The 20292-nt window shown below is 41.5% G+C and overlaps 1 protein-coding gene across 1 annotated transcript in view; it reads right to left on the bottom strand.

Moving 5' to 3' along the window:
* Positions 1–1335: 1335 nt before the first annotated feature.
* Positions 1336–20292, bottom strand: part of LOC146664488 (solute carrier family 66 member 2) — a 61251-nt gene continuing 42294 nt past the window's right edge. Inside the window, exon 5 of the mRNA XM_085411588.1 lies at positions 1336–5313. Within this exon, the coding sequence (XP_085267714.1) occupies positions 5139–5313 (175 nt within the window). The 3' untranslated portion in view covers positions 1336–5138. The remainder of the gene's footprint in view (positions 5314–20292) is intronic.

Below are 20292 nucleotides of genomic sequence, written 5' to 3'. Positions count from 1 at the left end.
TGTGTAACAGCCAGGAGAAGCATATGTAAAGAACTAGAGGATGAACATGAGGGTAGAAACAATAAGGACAGTTATCCTGGAACACATAAACAAGAATCAGTGTTTTAAGAAACATGGTGTATTCATTATTATTCAATATTCGTCACCTATGCTGCCAATAACTTCTGTGCCTAGTAGATGAAATCTGGAACACTTGATGGGGATGAAAAGTGCACTTCCTTTTACTGCATGACGACACGCCATCATTAATAAATGGAGCAGACCGGAGCAGAGCAGACCTCGTGGACATGGGGTGCAGGTGAACTATTTCAGCCCACCTCATCCATCATTAAAACAAGCCACTGTAAAGACAGACATGTTGGAATTATCAGCTGATGGATGGGTGGATGGAAAGACGTAGCTGATGGCAGGTGGTCAGATAGATCCATTATGAGATTTATGATGAAACATTTTAAAACCCATAGACAAAGTCATGACTGCCATCATGCTATGTGATACCAATGAGACACACGTTACAGGTATCAGGATCAGATACAGCGTTCAAGTTCAAGCCTGCATTCCAGTTTATCTATTATTAATGGATGTACAAGCCAGGCCAAAACATGAATCCACTGAAAGCACAGCTGTTTTACACGTGAGCTGTGGGGCGTAGCCGGGTGTGCCGGAGTGTCTTAAAGAAATATCCACACGCCACGACCAAGGGGGTCGTACCCCGTGCATATGGAACATGTAACGTGTGGAGAGATAGTCTCGATATGCTAGAGACCGACAGGTGCAGCACACATTCTGTCCTTGTCCAACACTCAAACTATAGCCAGCTTCCTTAATATTTTACTATCCACGCTGCAGCGCTCCTCTTTATTGCTGTGAGTTATCTTGAACCAAGCGATGCCGCAACCATCTTCGTGTGTGATGTTGAATTAGGTAGAGGGGATTAAAGCCTTGGAGGGACACGAGTCTTAATTAACCCGCAGATCTTCAATTCCGTGCGTTCAGCAACAGAAAAGTCTGAACTCTACCTCAGTCTTTTTCATTATTTATTTGGTGCTCAATCCTTTTAAATAAAAGAATTCAAGGTTTTCCCTCTGCACTTTATCTCACTGCAAGACAGCTCGACTGGGACCTGTTCTGTAGAAAAGATATATCTACTGTACGGGAATGTAGAGAACATATATGTGGTTCACGTCTGGTGTTTCTAGCTAAGCTGTTGGAAATGTTATATGTTAGATCTTAGCCATGTTAAAGCTAATCACTCAGACTACCAGGCTTCTATTTTGTCTGTCAAACTCTTTCTTCTTCACATGCTTCACATTCACAGAGTTCACAGAGACAGAAAGCACACAGCACTACGCCATGGACTCAAAATAGTTTATATTTGATGATGATAAATATTTCACATACATACATAGAGCTGCCATAAGACAGTAAAACGTTCAGACATTAACATTTTTGCAGTATTTTTACATACCTGATGTCACAAACTCTTACATTTTACATCACAGTTACATTATATTCATTATATTCCAGTGAAAAGTTACTTTGTTTGTACTTTTGGTTCAACAGAAAGGATCTTTTGGCTTATTATTGTTACACAGCATATCCTCCCTCTGCATGCAGAAAGGCAACAAGTAGATTTACCATCATATGAACTTCACTGATTATCACACCTGAGGCGCATGTGTGTGTGTGTGTGTGTGTGTGTGTGTGTGTGTGTGTGTGTGTGTGTGTGTGTGTGTGTGTGTGTGTGTTCATTTGTCCTGCTGTCCTTGAGAGGAAAAGGCTACAGAGCAGGCAAATGTTAAACTAAAGTCGGTGTGGGTGCTATTCTGAGCCTCTGCAGAGGAAAAACAATATAAAAATACACATCTGATGATAAGAGCATACATGACACAGAACTGGAACAAAATACAACTGTGGTGTGCAGGATAGAGGCGATAAGCCACATGCAGCTTACAACATGGCAAACAGATCTGAGATATGTGGATTTAAAGAATGCATGCAAACTTGGTCTGTTTCCAAAGCAGACCAAACAATATTTTTTTATTATTGAGCTAATGGTACCGACATGCTGGCTGCTGCAGGCTGCTGCTGCTGCCTTCATTATAAAAACCATAACAGCAAAAGCGGGTAATTTAAATATGATGTTCACTGAGATAAACAGGTGTAGATCAACTAATGGAAACTGGTGAGGTAAAAGTGTGGAAGATTTAATCAGCTTGAAACTTCATTACTTAATTAAATCATGCAAGTGGAAAACTAAAAAGAAACCTGTTCCGAGTACTGATCAGCTGCTGGGACTGATGTATTTGACCCTGCAGTGTTTTTGTAGGAGGAAACTATCAAGCAGTAGGTAACAGAACCAAAACTAACCTTAAGGCTCTATTTTTAAATTGCTGTTTCAATTATAGACAGAGCCTCTGAATAAAGTACATGTGAACTGTTTTGCATATTATAAGCTGCAGAGAATGCAGAGTTTAACTGCTTCTGTTATGGCTGCAAGGTTTCCCCAAAACCTATTAAACAGAGAGCGCATTCAAACTGAAGATGTGAAAACGTGAACCTCGTGGAAAACACTCCAGCCGCTGCTGCCTCTAAAGCCGAGCTCATCGGAGCTTTTACACGGAAGCATGAAGGAACTAAACCAAAGGTTAGCACGTTTTCCGTGCATTACATAACCTTTGCCCCATCCAGCAGCACATTTCTATGTGAGTGGAGACACTAAAGTGGGTCTGACTTTCTGAGAGACAATAGGGAGTCGTTCTATTTTATTGACTTCTTTGTAGCCATTAGTTGATGTACAGTTTTATATAAAAGTCGGGGCATCCCTGAGAGATGTCGTCAGCTACAAGTCATCCTTCACACATGAATTGTCAGCCCGTCTTCTTGCAGATCATTTTGTGAGACAGGGCTCACACGGCATGTTGTTCAGGTTGAGAGACTGCAGGGCTGTTCCAGAGGTTTCAGCTGATGTTCCTCCTGTGAGTCGAACTTCACTGCAAGACATCTGCATTCAGAATCTGCTGATTTTTGGCAGAATCCATTGTTAACTTTGGATTTCTGAATCACTGGCCCGAATCCACTTAAATAAGGGCAAACCAGTCTTAAATTAAGCTTTACTAAGAAGCAAATCATTCATTAACCTCCTAGAACCTGGTGTCCACATATGTGGACATCACATTTTGGGTCGTCTAGACCAAAATACTAGATTTTGCTCTACAAGGGCCTGAAATCCACTTACGAAGACATTATACTGCCACTGTTCTATCGAAATTTAAAACAAATGTCCTCATATGTGGATCTCATTTTATTCAGAACCAAAAGTCAGGTTTAAAAAAATAATAATAAAATTTTACATTCATCAGGTCCCAATCAGCCCAAATAGCAAAGAGAAATGAAAAATGCTGCTGTGGAAGAGTTCAGGTCTTAGGAGGTTAAATATTGCTAGAATTTGCTTTTCTAATATTTTAAAAACTGACCCTAGATTAAATGAAAATGAAATATTAAGCTGTCTGAAAGGGGTCTTTGTTTTTGATTTTGATTTCTATGGTTTCGCTTAAATGTCATTCAGACTGTGGAAATGATGAGCTGGAAGCATTTTCGGTTCTTTTCACAGCATCCGCCTGTTTTCAGTGCATCGGCTAACTTCAGTTTTAGACCCTCAGTTAGTATCTTAGACACGATTTTAATGAGCTATTTTTAAGTGTTTTACAGGTAAATCAGTGCATATAAGCCTGATTATGTTTTAAAATGAGGAAACAAAATTTGAAAGACACATAATTGATCTGGAACAACGAGACCGGAAGAAAAAAAAATAATTTTTGCACCACTTCACCTCTTGGACTAAAGCGAAGAATCAGCCACCTGCAGTTAGACTGAGTGACCTATTAAAATCACAGCGAGTGTATTAATGAGCCAATCAGAAAAGGAAATGATTGTTAAAAGAAAAGTTATTTCCTGTTGCTGAAAATAAAATCACCTTTGATTTTAACGATGGGCTTGATAATGAAGGGATTTGACTTAATGATGAAGTTTAAGAAAACTGAACACGAACAATTGACCTTTTTTAAATATCTGTTAGCAGCACACTTATTATTTACTGGGTGTGGACACCATCTAGTCAATAACCAAGGTAAATATATATATATGTATATATATATATATGTATATATATATATATAAATCTTTCCTCCTTTTGAATGAGGAAAAGATGAGCAAAAAACAGCTTAACCTAAATACACTGGCAGAAATTGCAATAGCACAAAGATTCAGTAACACTGTCCCCTCGAGAAGTTTAGTTGCCCTGAAGTCTGCTGTGTTTCCGATGCCCGCAACACATTTTGCAGCTGAGGAAAAGTGCAAACCATCACTGCCCACATTTTTCATATTTCTATGTATACTGTGTGGAGACATGTACTGCACGTCAATCAAACCACCATACATAACACACAGATTGATGGCCTGTGTAGATTACTCCATGTACATTCTGAAGCTTTGGCTTGGCTCTCGATGCCAACGGTGAAAATCAATTTTAGCTGTGCTAACACACCAGAGAGAACGACAACCTCGCACACATGCAAAGGCACAGACAAGCTCACATATTATGTATCATGAGAAACAGTCCAGTGAAGTGAGGAGTGTGAAGTGGGAGAGCCATCAGTCAGGCAGCAGGGTCCAGTGGAGGCCTACCAGTGCAGGACTGGTTGTTACGGTTGTTACAGAAGCACATATTTGTCGTTAGTGAGCTGCCAATATGAGTAATGCATCCTCCTTACAATTTCCATGCCCACTACACTTCAGGAGACACGTAGCAAAATAAGGACAAATGTACAGGCAAATGCATTTAGGTGCTAGGGCATGATTAAAGATGCTAATGCATGAATTTTGGCTTTACGGCGTTTACAGGTCACTCGGTTGGGTCTCTTTGACACTAGGATAGTATGAACAGTAAAAGAAGTGAACAAACACACCAAAGAAAAACAAAACAAACACACTATTTGACTTTGATTTGTCCTTACTCTGGCACTAAACATTAAACGTTATCAACACTGCAGCATGTTGTAAAGGGCGTGAAGTCATCAGAGTCCTCGAAACTTACTCAAACACTCGGGCTTTTGTGTTAGTCACTGTAACAGCCATGCTCAGCCCAGCTTGGCTCTTGTGTCTTGGCTGTAAAACAGGACCTGGAGGAGGATGGCGACATCAATCAGGATCTGGACTGAACCGCACACCCAGAACTGCGCCGGGCTTTCATTCATCACAAAATAGGTGGTCTTGAAGACGTCACCAGCTGTCCACAGCAGCACCATTTTCACACTGGAGCAATGGAAACACAAAGAGACAAGTGTGAGCTTTCCTCAAAGCACTGACATTTTGCAAACTGGCTTTCTTGCTCAGCATTAGACAGAAGATAGATGCTAGTGTGCTAGCATAACTGGAGCCAGTTAGCATAACTTAGCATAAAGCTAAACGTCAAACCGAGAACAGTTAGTCTGGTTCTGCTGGATTGTACCTACCCGCTTATTAACTCATCACTCATAAACATGATATAAATCATTTGTTAAATTTGTACTGAAAACAACAAGTGTAAAAATTACAACTCCACGTTAGGAAGGGTTATGAGTGAGAAATGTATTGACTGGCAACCAATGAAGACTCCAGGAAGCACCAGTATACCCTCCAACATGCCCGCTGTTAAGGTGCAGGAAACTGCTGCAATGAGTATTGCGCAGTCTGATGTTGGGGTGATTTTGCTGGGACATCCACTCCAGGGAAGATTGTGGCATTGTATTATTAACACACAGCTTAATATTCCAGACCAGCAAACTGCCTAACCCTCTGCTTTATAGAGGTGGTCACATCAGCTCATGATTAATTAATCCAGTGCATTTGATTAGTAGCATCTAGCTGCTACACAGCCTCTTAACAAGACAACACAGAATTTAATGAAAAATTCTTTTCACGTGACTCTAACCTAAAATCATGCATGTCAGTTTCACAGTTCAGCTGTACAGATGCAGCAGATGATTATTCTGTCAGTTGGCCTTGGAGTTGCTTATTATCACTAACTAATTTGCTGACTTCAGGTGAATATTTATCGCACATGCATAAAAGGAGGGAATGCTTTTTCAAGCAAACAAGTTTTTATTTCCCAAAATGTTAAATTATTACCTTAAAATGCTTTCTTTCATACAGCACACAAACAATCCTCCTGTTGATTAGGCCTCCCAAAGAGTCCAAAATAACAGCACTATCAGCCAAAAGTAGCTTTTTGTTTTCATTTGAAAAGTTTAAACTGATTTTTTTATTTTCTTGATTAAGTTCCCGTTGTCTAAGAAGCAGCAGGAGAGGCAGTGAAAAATCATTAGTCAGAGTGAAGTTTAGTCTAAGCTTCTGATTGATCAGAGCAAGTTAGAGAAAGCAAAGGAAAGACTGTCGGAGACACGGGGCTGAAAAGAAAGACTCGAGTCATCAGCCAAGCTGGCAGCCTGCTCCTAACACGGGACCTTGAAGAAGTCATCTGAAAATTTGCGAAAAGCACAGTACAGAAATCACCGTCTCATCACTGCTTATTGCACTCTTCCATCAGTTATTCACACTGCCTTCTCAAGCTTTTGCCTCCTTCCCACCCTTTTCTCCTTTTTGTTGCAGTCTTGACTCATTTACTGTCAAGCTCCTTCAACTCTTACCCTTCATGCTCTATGCTCTTACAGCACCTCACTCCCACTCCACCTACTCTCTGCTCTCTCCTCTATTTTTTATTCTTTCTTTGTGAACAGCAAAGACCCATAGGCATGAATGTAATATGAGTTTATTCTTTTTATCAGAGCTGGCTGGGCCTGGCCAGGACAATCAGTCATCAGTGAGACATACAGTAAAAGGGTCACACGGGAGGGGGTGAGGGAGTGCAGAGAGACAGAGACAGAGAGGCTGCGGAAAACAGAATTCATCCAGCATGCAGCAAGAAAGAGACGGGGCTAAGACGAGTCAAACCACCAGAGAGAAAGTGAGGGATCTCTGCGAGCGGGACGGAGACCTCTGCAAGATCGCTATGGATGATGAGTGTGTGTCGAGCACAGGCAGCCTAATGACCGTGGGGACAGCAGTCCTGCACTATCCTTCAGCTACCCTTGCAGAGCGGCATCAAACTCTCCCCTGGGCTCCCTTCAGGCTGATGAGGAACACAAACAAGCTCGCCCTGCCATAGAAATTATTCAAGATATGTGTAACTGTACCAAATGTAGATGGTTCAGGTTATATGTCTTTGTGACTCTTCTGCACAGTGACGCATTTTAATGATTCAATTTGAGCACCTTTTAAATAATAGCTTCATTTAAAGGTGACTTCCTTTAAACCAAGTGTTCTTATTTTGACAAACAGGCCAGAGGAAGTGAAAATGATCTCAGCCATTTCTAATATAAGAACCGGAAGAATGCACGAGTCTACTGTACACAGATGACAGCTTCAGTTCACTACGCTACCAATGACACACGAATGGTTAAACTTTCTCATTTTTAATTCGTCACAGATCAGCTGCAGATGACAGTCTCGCTCCTATGCATGCTCGTAAGATCACAAAGGATCCTACCAAAGGTCTATTGTTACAATGAACTCAGATGACTCACTCATATTAGAGCGGTGATAATCCAACCGCGACTCGATTCCTTTGGACACTTTTATGTCTGGAGAAATATGTGACTCTTTTTATGCTCTGATATAGCCCGAGTCCCTCTGGAAACTGTTTCCAACTTCATTACTCTATAGGCAGCTTTTTTGAAACCCCTAACTTATCTGAATGGAGAGAGTAATAGCTGTAATTTAAATCATCAGCAGGACATAAAAATTGCACATATAGGTACTGATTAAAAAAAATGCTTTAAAAGTTTGGGAATTTTCTGTCTAAAATAAATTTTAGAAGGTTACACTTTTACTATGCATATGTAAAGTTACGCAAAATCTATGGCACAATCCAGCATTCAGTCAGTAACGAGAAGTCTGCCAGCCATGCATCAGTGCAACAACGTGCTCTTCTAAAAGGTTTGTCATTCAGGCTGTTGACTGGATCTGAAGGATTCTTCACATTTCTATTGAGTTTTTTTTCTCAGCAAAGTTTCAAAGTCACAAAATGTATTTTATTACCAACTTCACTCTGAAAGCTTTAAAAACATTCCAGTGTCCAGCTGACTTGGCTTCATCCAGTTTAACCAGCTCAGGCTCATAAGAACCAGGCTATTCCCACTGCTCCCACAGGCTGATCAGGGAGTGTCAGCGGTGTGTTACGCTCCCCTAACAATTTAAACTTTCGGGGTAAACATTCAACGGTTTGATTGAACTGCTCCAAAAATAGGCAAGCTAAGGAATTTTAAATCATTGTGCTTTTACTTCACTCTCTCTCTCAGAGACGCCAGTATTCCTCAGGGAAAATACTTGGTTTTTGTTCAGCTGAAGTTCTTTTTCTTCAAAGAAGGCTCTTAAGTGACGCTGAGATTTCTTTTGCTGTTTTATCTCTGCTGTTTTTTTCCTTTCACTGAGCCACTTTTTCCCTTTTCTCCATTGTCCTGCACAACTGCCATCTTTGTTTTTACTGACTCTGTCTTTCCCTTTACTCTGCTCCTCTCCATAGCATAAAAAGGAACAAAGTGTTATCTCATTATTAGTATTTAAAAAGACTTAAAAGACTTATTAGCTGCTACTCTGAACCATTTGCACTGCCTGGTCCAGGTTTGGCCCAGAGCTGGTATTTAGCCAGCACTGCTACCTGACTTCTGGCATGGTGAGTGGTATGTCATCCAGATATGGCCAGGCCTGGCATAGATGGCACTGTCTATGTGATGGCATGCCACATCTGGCTCGATTGTGGTTTGGTTTATTTGGCCAGGCTCATAGGAAACGGGTCTGGCCCAGATCTGGCATCAAGCTGGTACTTCTGACTGACTGGTGTCATGTATCTCAATGATGGCACTGTTTATGTTCCTATTTTCCTATTTTTGTTAGAAGACCCAAATGCCATGTTGCAATTCTATACTGCTATGGTAGCCAACGTTTCAAATGCAGGTTTGTGAGTGTACACTTTATTATGTACTATTATGTTCTGGCACATGTTGTTATTACATGGCTTGATTAAGGTACACATTAGGCTGACATCTGGGGCCAGAACTGAAACTGTTCTGGGCCAGCACAGGGCCAGCAGTGTGTCTGCAACTGGCCTTGTGCTGGCCCATGTGTAGGCCACCTCTGTTAAACCAGATCTGGGCCACCAAAGGGCCGTCATTCTTTGCGGTATGTGGGCCATGTGTAAGCACATTGTGTGGGCCAGATCTAGGCCATACCAATTTTGCTATCTGGGAATGTGTAGCCATGTTCAGAAGGATAATATGCCATGTCACACGGCTCAAATCATATCAAACTGGTTTTCTGAAGAAGAAAATGAGTTCACTTCACTCAAATGACTTTCACAGATCTCAATCCAATAGAGCACCTTTGGGATGTGGTGGAATGGAAGACTTACATGATGGAGTTGTAACTGAAAAATCTGCAGCAAGTGTGTGAGGCGATTATGTCAGTGTGAACCAAAATCTCTGAGAAATGATTCCAGCACCAGTGTTGGTCAAGTTACTTGAAAAAAGTAATCAGTAACTAATTACTGATTACTTCCCCAAAAAAGTAATCCCGTTACTTTACTGATTACTTATTTTCAAAAGTAATTAATTACTTAGTTACTTAGTTACTTTTAAAAACACGATTTACAACCTGAAGAGGTGATAAAGTGATAGATCTTTCAGCCCAATTCTACTTTTTCTGCATAATCCATCATACAAAATGTAATCAGATGGAAAAGTCTTTTTTTTAAAACTTGTTTTATTAGTTTTAATCTTTTAACTTTATGCATCAAGCAAAAATTTAATTATCTGCAACATTCTCTGACTGGAAGAAATTAGTTTAACATTTAAACCTATTTTCTGCACATTCCAGCTCATAAAATAAAATATTTTGTGTGTTTACACTCAGTCTTTCAAATAGATGCAAGTAAAACACAGCAGAAAATAAATAAAATCAAAGACTCAGCTGTCCTGTTGCTCTATTTTCACCTGTAAAGCAGGAGTGGGGTAGGCGGAGGTGTGCTTTAGTGCAGGTGTGCCGCGGTCAGTGGAAGAATCCGCGAGTTTCTCTGTGAGTTTCCCATTACGTCGTAGCTACTCGGTGCTTGTTTGGAAGTTTAGGGGTTTTTTTGCTGTAAAAAGAAGTTTTCTTCCCACGCACAGCGGACACTAATGTTTTTGTCACTTTTTATGGAATCAAACTCAAAGTAAGGTCAGTACTTCCACGCTTTAAACGCTGCACGCTCATACTCTCTCCCGCACTCGATATATGATCCACTGTTGATCTGCACACAGCTGTTGTCACGAACGTCGCACTCGCTTACGTCACTGTCATGAGACATTCTCGCAAAAAATCACGGTTTTAGTAACGCAGTAACGCAGCGTTCCTACGGGAAAGTAACGGTAATCTAATTACCGTTTTTGCAATAGTAATCCCTTACTTTACTCGTTACTTGAAAAAAGTATCTCTGTCCAGCACCTTGATGAATTAATGCTACAAAGAATTAAGGAAGTACTTAAGGTAAGAGGGGCCCTAACCCCATACTAGATATAACTAACGAAGTGGCCAGTGAGTGTATATGGTCATGTGGATATGTTCAATGGGACTCTGCACCCAAATTTGGGTATAGGTCAAGACAAGTGAGCAGCTCATGGTGAAGAAGAGGAAAAAAGAAGAGTAAAAAAGTTGAAAACTACACCCACGAGAGCTCTTAGAGGTCAAAATAATTTTACATAAAAACGTCACCTGCTGCATCTCTGACGACAAACTATTCTTGGTTTATTTCACTGAATGTCTATTTCTGTCCTCGTTTATTCTTCTGCCTAATCACAGCTTCGGTTTTTCCGGCAAGCCTCTCTGCCGGAGCCTAAACCTCACCCTGCCGAATACTCCGAGCCCCGCTTTGACTCATTTCTTTGCTCAGGAGACAGCAAACATCATTAATGAGGAAGAGTCATTAACAATGTAATTAAGCAGAGTGGGTCATCTGTACAGAAGAAGTCTGCACAACAGAGTGGGAAAATGAAGACAAAACACCAATTTGAGGTCGTTTGTGTCTCGCAGGCACGCGCACAAACTCACAAACATGCTTCCCACGTGTTACTGTTTGTCATGCTACTCTCATGTTGGTCCATCTGGCAGAGACGCCGTTTGTGGCTCACTCGACAGTTGATGAAAGACCTACAGAACAATTGAACTTGGTCCTGATTAAGGCTTTGAGTGCCCGCAGGGAAAAAGCGTGATTATGCTATTGATTGAGAATACTAAGTGAGTGAGTAGCTTTGTCACACGCACACACGCACAACTCAACATCACCACTTTGTGTTAAATTGTACTAAAAGGGAAACAGAAACAGGGTGTGCTAAAATGCACATTTTCTCTCACATTCTCACCAAAACACACACACACACGCATGCACGCACGCAAACACACACACATTGTTTACATAAACAAATAGCAACTCCAGCATCGGTTGCAGCACCCACCTGAGTAATAATAATAATAATGATAATAATAATAATAATAATAATAATAATAATAATAATAATAATAATAATGGATACTTTATTGATCCCCATGGGGAAATTACTTGTTTTTCTCTGCATTTGACCCATTCACTCAGTGAAGCAGTGGGCAGCCCACTAAGCAGGCGCCCGGGGAGCAGTGTGTAGGGACGGTACCTTGCTCAGGGGTACCTCAGGGTAGCCGTTAAGTGGATTCGAACCGCCGACCTTCCGATCATGGGGCGACCACTTTACCTACTAATGAAGGCTTTTAAAAAGCCAAGCGGTTGGCAGCTTCATTCAACGACCAAACACCTTCATCTGAGCTAAGAGGCTAGAAACGGGAGAGGAAAGGGTGAAATCTTGAACTGTGTGTTTCAGGTGTGGACATGGACACAGGAGGATACGGGAGACAAAATGAAGAAAATTCCCAGAGATGGATGACGACGTAACCAGGCAGAGGAATGATAAATCTGAAGAGGTGTGAGAAGCGAAGCCACCCTGATGGTGATGGAAGCGACAGGAGAGGGGAGAGAGATGGAGAAACAGAGAGGGGGTCTGATTGCACTTTGCTGTGGCAGTGCGGTATGTGAGCCTCGCAGTAATGGGACTGTGTATTGAACGAGCGCTGCCAGGCCACCTATTAACTCCTCTAAGCACCCAGAGTGGACAAGTGGAACGCTACTACAGGAAGCAGGGCTGAGTGACATTTAGAAAGAGAGACAGAGAGAGAAGGATGAAAGGAGAGAGAATGAAAAGGACAACGACTCAGTTTGTGCTATTTTCTAATTTCACGTCCCAAATATTTACAAAGACGCCTGGTGCATCTTTAAATGTCACTCTGTGAAACAGAATCTCAGCATTTCATTTCTGAATTCCTTTGCAACTGCTAAAATCAATTACAAACTGTAACGTCGCCTCAAAGCTGGCGGCAAACAGTTTTATCTGTGACAACTCAATGACGATGTTTAAGACAGAGAAATAAACCTTACAGTGAAAACTGAAGCTGACTCCAGGCCCTGTGTTAACCAAAACATTCCCACCGGTCTGGGTTTCAATTCATGCAGGTGTTAAATGCCCAAAGCAAATATGTGGCAAGGTGAATTTTAAGGTGAGGACATTGGACAACACTTGCAACGACCACAAAAACAGTGTCAATCAAGTTATTTCAACTCATTTAGTTGAAGACTCCAAACATGCAAAACCGCAAATATTTTGTTCATCAAACTGCAAGTGAGTACACCCATTACTAATGTCACTGTTACAGAGGAAAGTAATGGTTGTGTTATGGAACGTGCCTAAAATAGTGTTTAATATTGTATTTGCAGCAGCTGATGGTAGTGGAGGAATGAAGAAAATAACCATGATTAAATGAGTTACTACCTATACATGGGCAGCCATTAACATCTAAATAAGGACTATTTGAAGGAAATACTGTGTCATAAAACTTCAGTCTAAACCAGCTTCAGTGTAGAAGCCAAAAACCGACAGACTCCACTTCTACAAAACATCCTGTATTGGGACAGGCAGTTGTGCCCTGCAACAATGGCATTTTTTTAATTACATGCAATGAAAACATCCCATCTTCTGAGTCTGATGGATGTTTTAAAGATAATAAGTAATCAGACATCAGAATGTATATGGAGCCAATAGAACCTGACTACTTTTAGGTTTTAGCCAAACCAAAGGGGAAGCTAAGGGAGAGGAGGAGGACGAGAGGAGAAAAGTGCGACCGCCTTCGTCAAGAGCAGAAAAAAAATCCGGCTACAACCAGGTTTCTGTAAGGCAGAGTAAATCGATTTGTTGATCAATTATTAAGTCATGTACCAACAGAGACTTGGAGGAGAGAGACCTAATATTTAATAATCCACATTTCACTGTTTTACTCTTTGGTAAAATAGGCCCCTGCACGGTATGTACCACCGGCAGATAGCTACGGTGGCTGATATCCAGAAATCCTACCAGTGGCTGGACAAAGCCGGACTGAAAGACAGCACAGAGGCACTAATCATGGCAACACAGGAACAAGCTCTGAGCACAAGATTAGGGATGGGTACCGGTATCTGACATAAACGGTAGTAACCAGACCGAAAAGCAGCGCACATTTCGGTGCTTTTTTTTTTCTTTTTTCAATCGTTTTATGTTTTACATTTCTGAGGATAGTAGGCGGGCCCAGGTACGTATGTTCTTTTAGAGCAGAGCTACAGATTAAAAATGCCCAAGGCAAAGCGTTCAAAAGTCTGGCTGTACTTCACAGCAAAAGATGCAAACTCAGCAGCAACAAGTGCTTTAAGCTGATACTGTGATACTGTCAAAGGAGGTAACACCTCAAATCAGATGAAACACCTGGCAACGCATAGCGTTTTTTTTTCAAAGCTGAGAAATGCGCCGTATTTGATAGCTTGCTGCAAGACCTCACACCGAGCACATCTACTGCGGGTGTGGTGCCTGTTATCGGACCCGGAGTTAGCAACATCCCCCAAAAACCCGAAGAATAGAGTCCTGGCCCCTAGCCCTGCCAGTGTAGCAGAAATGATGAGGATGATGATGCAGCAGCAGCCGTTCTTCTCTGCGTGAGTAGCTTAATGTTGTTCGTGTGTAATTTACGTTGAGTAGGCTAACCACGTTATTACATTAATGCATGTAAGGTGAACTAGCAAACACCATCATAGCTACATGCGGCTGTCTTCTTGTTTGATGGCAGATACTCCCTTCACCCTGGCCAAAAAGGCTAAAATGACCAAAGAAAAAGTGGGAAACAGCTAAACGTGAGAGGTTTTTGGACAAAGTTTGTGTTTTTTCCATTGTTTAAGCACTGCTTCCAGCCAAGAGTGATAACATATATGCCCCATAGCTGCAGAAAAGGCTAACATTGTTATCTTTTTACAAAAAAACAGCTGAACATGAGAGGTTTTTGGACCAATTTTGTGTTCTCCATTCTTTAAGCACCGGTTTGAGCACCGTTTGAGCACCGGCACCGTTTCAAAAGTACCGATTTGGCACCGGTATCGGATAAAACCTAAACAATACCCATCCCTACACAAGATCCATAGAGGCTGGGGTCTATCACACCAGGCAAGACCCCAGGTGCAGGATGTGTAAAGATGCCCCTGAGACAATCCAGCACATAACAGCAGGGTGCAAGATGCTAGCAAGCAGGGCATACATGGAATGCTATAACCAAGTGGCCGGCATAGTGTAAAGGAACATCTGTGCTGAATATGGCCTGGAAGTCCCGGGGTCAAAATGGGAGATGCCCCCAAGGGTGGTGGAGAATGACCGAGCTAAGATCCTGTGGGACTTCCAGATATAGACGGACAAAACGGTGGTGGCTAAATAACCGGACATAGTGATGGTAGAAGAAGACGGCCGTAGTGATCGATGTAGCGGTTCCGAATGACAGCAACATCAGGAAGAAGGAACACGAGAAGCTGGAGAAATACCAAGGGCTCAGAGAAGAGCTCGAGAAGATGTGGAGGGTGAAGGTAACTGTGATCCCAGTGGTAATCGGAGTACTCGGTGCGGTGACTCCCAAGCTAGGCGAGTGGCTCCAGCAGATCCCGGAACAACATTGGAGATCTCTGTCCAGAAGAGCGCAGTCCTGGGAACAGCTAAGATACTGCGCAGGACCCTCAAGCTCCCAGGCCTCTGGTAGAGGACCCGAGCTTGAAGGATAGACCGCCCACAGGGGCGAGGGGGGAATATATATTTATATGTATACCTCCTGCCCTTCTTCTAAATGCTGGTAAAGCTGGTGTATAACAGTGAAGATAATAGTAGAGTCATTGGCAAAGTGCCACGTGACTTGTAATAGAAACTGAGTCACACTTAATAGTTGCCTTCACAGTTGTTTCTCCGCTAACTGTCCTTGATTTAGATAGATTTGTCTGTAGATTTTTCCACAACGAAGAGCCAAAATCTTGCCCTCGGTATCTCAGTAGAAAAACAGCACATTTCCACTGCTGCTGCCACTGAGATAAATAAGCAGCTGATCCAACCCACAACAGCTTTAAGCTTTGAGCTGGGAATCACACTTTGCATCTGAGACCTAAAAAAAAGTCTCAATGGGAGGGGGGTTCAGAAGGTCCCAGAAACTGCTGATCCAGTACAAAGCTCTGTGGAAAAAGGCCCACTGGAGAAACAGGGGCTGATGCTTAAAAGCTTTGAAGAGCTTCAGATCCCCTTTTCCATCTTTATTTTTTAAAGCAAACATGCATGTGTGCATTGGGTTAAAATGTGTGTCCACACATGCTGTTTTAAGTGCGTGTTCACATGTGCACCCACACATGCTGGTGAGGTGATTTAGCAGCGGGGCTGCAGATCTCCCCGAGGGGGGCAGATAGAGACGAAAATCAAAGGGCCCAGTGAGAGAGGAGCCTAGCTGCTCTTAACGCACTAACTATGAATTATGCATGTTGATCGATCGCACACAGGCAAACACCGAAAAGTTCCCAACCTGCCAGAAAAAGATGGATTCTGCTAAACAAAATGAAGCAGAAGGGAGGAAAGGAGAAGAAGGGGTGTTACACAGAGTTTGCCTACGGATATTTTATATCCCTCATTGGAGTATGTCAACAGGACAGAATAGATGGGGAAGCTTTTTGGTGCTGGCTATTTAAATATATTTATTACATGTGTAATCTTGTGTAATCTGAAAGGATGCTGTAGCGTTGCTTTTCAAATACCACCTGATTCAAAGCTAAACAAACGTATTTCATGCAAGGCTGTCAAGACACTGCACACTGCATTCAGATTAAACACAGTGACTAAACCTTGGTGTGGCACACACACATTATTAATGAATGAGAAACATCTCATTCATTAATAATTATAAATGCAAGTATGTTTTTCAAAATCGGTCAACACGGTTTGAAAATAATTAAATAATATTTGAAAAAACAAGATGTGCCAGAATATTAAACCACGTCATGCTGCTAAAACAGCTTTGACTTGTAGATGTCATAGAGCGGTTTCAGACACACACAGAAGAGACTTTAAATTTTATAAAGTGCGAGGCTGAAATTCAGACTAAATGTTATGGTCCACACAAGCTTTGAGATCTGGGGAATTCAAAGGCCCTGCATCAAATCCTCTGCTACCAACTGTGGGTTTATTTTTAACTTTGACTCTCACAATCTCTCAAAGCTCATCCAGTCTCGAGGTGACTGCGTCTTTGAAGCTGTAGCTGCTAAATGTTGGAACAGCCTTGTTCAACCCTCAACCCTTTATCTCTCGCTATAACGCGGTTCACCTTTCGCAGCCTCGCTGTTTCGCAGATTTTTTATTTTTTTTGCAGCGCATTGTCTCCTGCGTCCTGATTGGCTGTAGACCATTGTCAATCAATCTCGCGCCGTGTCTCCTGTACAGTACAGGATGCGTTCAGCTTGTCATATTTACATAAATCTTCAATCTCTAGCAGTGTGACTCTGAAGTGCTGCTCTGTATGTTTGTAAGTTTTCTCCCCAACAAACACAACAATGTCGACGAAACGTTTTGCACCGTCAGAGGCTCCTGCGCTAGCACCCAAAAGCCAGAGGAAGATGCTAACCATCGCACAAAAAGTTGGACTTCTGGACATCCTAAAGGAAGGTAGAAGTTACTGTATTTTTTGGATTTTAAGGCACATAACGCGAAACAAAAGAGTCAGATGAGTCAAATTTTACTCAACTCATTCTTCTTGAAATCAAACCTGAAAACAGGGTTTGATCTTTGGTTTCTTTCTATAATACTGGACGTATTTTTTTACGAAGGTTTGAACTTTGAGAGTTTAAACAAGTGAGAAAAGTGTGAAAATGTTCCTGCCTGTCTGAGAAAAGTGTATAAAGTGCGTAGTGCGGGGTTTTACAGCCTTAAAACATCTAGAATAATTGTAAAAAACATAAAGTTGGCTACTTTTATCTATCGTGGGTTATTTTTAGAACGCAACTCCTGCGATAAACGAAGGACCACTGTATCTCTAAAAAACTTCACCAGAATTTCTCCATTTTATTGTTGTTTTATTTTTACCTTGATAATAAATTCTTCTCTGTCACTATGATAACAGCATCGACGGCATAGAAGAGCAGAGAAAGTGAAGGCTGAGGAGCCCGGTGAGAAAAATGCTTTTATTTATTAAAAATGAGAAACTTTTATTGTCATCACAGTAATTAAAACTTTATTCACAGTACTGGAAAGTTTACAAATCAGCTTAAAAGTTTCTCACAGAAATTTCCCTTTCTAAGGCACATTTTTAATTTAGCATCTAACTGATAAAGAATGTTATAAATAATCATTAATTAATAACAAAATCTCTATTTATTATAAAACATTTATGTTTTTAAATGGAATATCTGAATAGGTGTACAGAAGCACAGCAATCATTCCAATGGTAAATTGCATTACCCAGTGCAGGTTTATCACGTAAAGAGGCTAATTGATCATTAAGAATAATTCTCGTAATTATGCTGGCACAGCTGAAAACTGTTTGTGGTAGGGGGCCTGATCAGAGCCCAGCAGCAAGAGGAACAGATAGTGGGAACTGCTGACAGGCGCAGAGTGAGACACAGGTGTTGTGCGTTGGTTGAGTACCATCTTTTCTTTCTTTCCATCTGCAGTAGTGTGCTGGCACTCGGGGCTACGAATATACACCACAGGAGAATAGTGAGAGTGCGACGGCTCATATTCATCACCGTTTAAGTTAAACTGTTGCTAAAGGAAATCTGTGTGAGAGGACAAAACATGTCCTAAGAACAAGCCAAGCTGCTATAACAGGAGCCCCCATCTTTTTATTTCAATTGTGGTGTGTGCCTGTGTGAACATTGGCATCCTCAAAGAATGACCTTTGACCTTTAGATGCAGATGGACAGTCGAGTCTTGTCCCGTGGAGGTGGCTCTTCTATGCTGTGCCATACGTTCATGAAGTGGCTGTTTGGTCTCTCCAATGTAGAGGTCTGGGCATTCCTCGCTGCACTGCACATGGTTAGACTACGATGAGCTGGATGACTGAGAACCTTCGCTGACAGTTTTAACACAGTTGCTTTCGGACATTGAAATGATGCGTACAAAAGAAAGAGCAATAACAACAAAGGGCAGGCTGAATCTCCTAAATCACTCTTCTCCAAATACAAATAAGTAAAGTAAAATGTGTCCAGGTAAAAATAAAGATAATTAAAAGCTAGAATTACCGTCATATCGGGCTTATTAGCGTCGCTCATCGGGCTGCTGGACCAATTATCTTATGTCATGGAGAGACATCGGTCATTTATTCACAATAATCGCTATTTCCCTTAGATCACAGGTAAGAATTTATTCAAATAACAGACCACGATCACCTAATGGGTCTTCAAACTGTGCTCAAGCTCAGGGTTAAGGTGTCATTTGTTTTAGAGGCAATAACCTGTGAATTTAGATTGATTGTGAGGTAGATGAGCATTCTGCTTCTATTAAATCTTCCATCACAAGGTAGCAACAGCATAGAAGCAGGACACAGAGTGACAACATTACACTCGTTGGTTCCTCTGGGATATAGCTCTAATACACAGGTCACAAATTGCTTAGAGGTCTTAGCGCTGCCCCCGAGGGCCAGACTGTAAAGGTAAAGGTACTGGTTGAAATGGCCTACAGGTAATGGCCACGGTCCCATTACCATCCCCAGTAGGAGCGTTATTAACGCCTGAAGAGTGTTAACCTGAGCTGAGAGCAAGAAACAAGGTGTTAGAGTGTATGTGTAAGAGTGTGTGATAAAAATGGGGAATAAGGGACGGATCGTTATGTACGTGTTAGCTCACATTCATGACAATAAAGAAAATTTAACTAAGAGAGAAAAAGAGTAGAAGAAAGCCCAGCACTGTATTTGTCTGCATACTGTCAGTGAGAGAGACGGCCAGCGTCAGCGTTCCCTTTACTGTCACAGAGTGACATTGTGAAGGTTGGAGGCTTTGGTGCAGAGCTAGCAAAGGAGAATGGGACAGGAAGCAAAAGTGATAAACTTTAATGAGACGAAAGAAAAAAACAGACACACTCCCCAGGCAGCTGAGCAATCACACACACACACACACACACACACACACACACACACACACACACACACACACACACACACACACACACACACACACACACACACACGTTGTTTACATAAACAAATAGCAACTCCAGCACCGGTTGCAGCATCCACCTGAGTAATGAAGGCTTTTAAAAAGCCGAGCGGTTGGCAGCTTCATTCAACGACCAAACACCATCAGATCTAAACCTGAGAACATTACATAGTCAGTGTTTACTAAACAGCAAGAAACCAGTTTATTCTTAGACATCAACAGCACATAAAACTGATGATTATGCAATTTCTACTTATTTGAAAGATGCAAAATAGTAAATTCATTAAATATTTAAGACTGCTTTCATACCTGTGTAGGAACGACAGTCGTAGCCACTTATTAGTTTGAAGCTGTTGGTTTGGCATTTGTCTGTTGCTGTCTTGGTTTTTTGGAACTGTGCTTTAAGTGTTTAAGGTGCTAACTAAAAATAAAGACAAGATGATAGTTTATTAAATTTTAATGAAATCTGCAGATTGTTTCGGTGAAGTTTAATAAACTCCTTGCTATCTAAAATATAACAGGACACCGGAGTAAATTCTCGAGCATCTCACACTTCTGATAATCAGCTGTCTGCTCGACGTTTATTCAGCTGTGTAAAAACTATAACTTTAATCTCA

Source organism: Rhamphochromis longiceps, linkage group LG7, assembly GCF_057381845.1.
Source record: "Rhamphochromis longiceps isolate RC_006_pf linkage group LG7, R_longiceps_female_GT1.1, whole genome shotgun sequence".
In the NCBI taxonomy this organism is placed as follows: Eukaryota; Metazoa; Chordata; class Actinopteri; order Cichliformes; family Cichlidae; genus Rhamphochromis; species Rhamphochromis longiceps.
The sequence above is the reverse complement of the archived record's forward strand: the minus strand, read 5'-3'. Positions and strand labels throughout refer to the sequence as shown.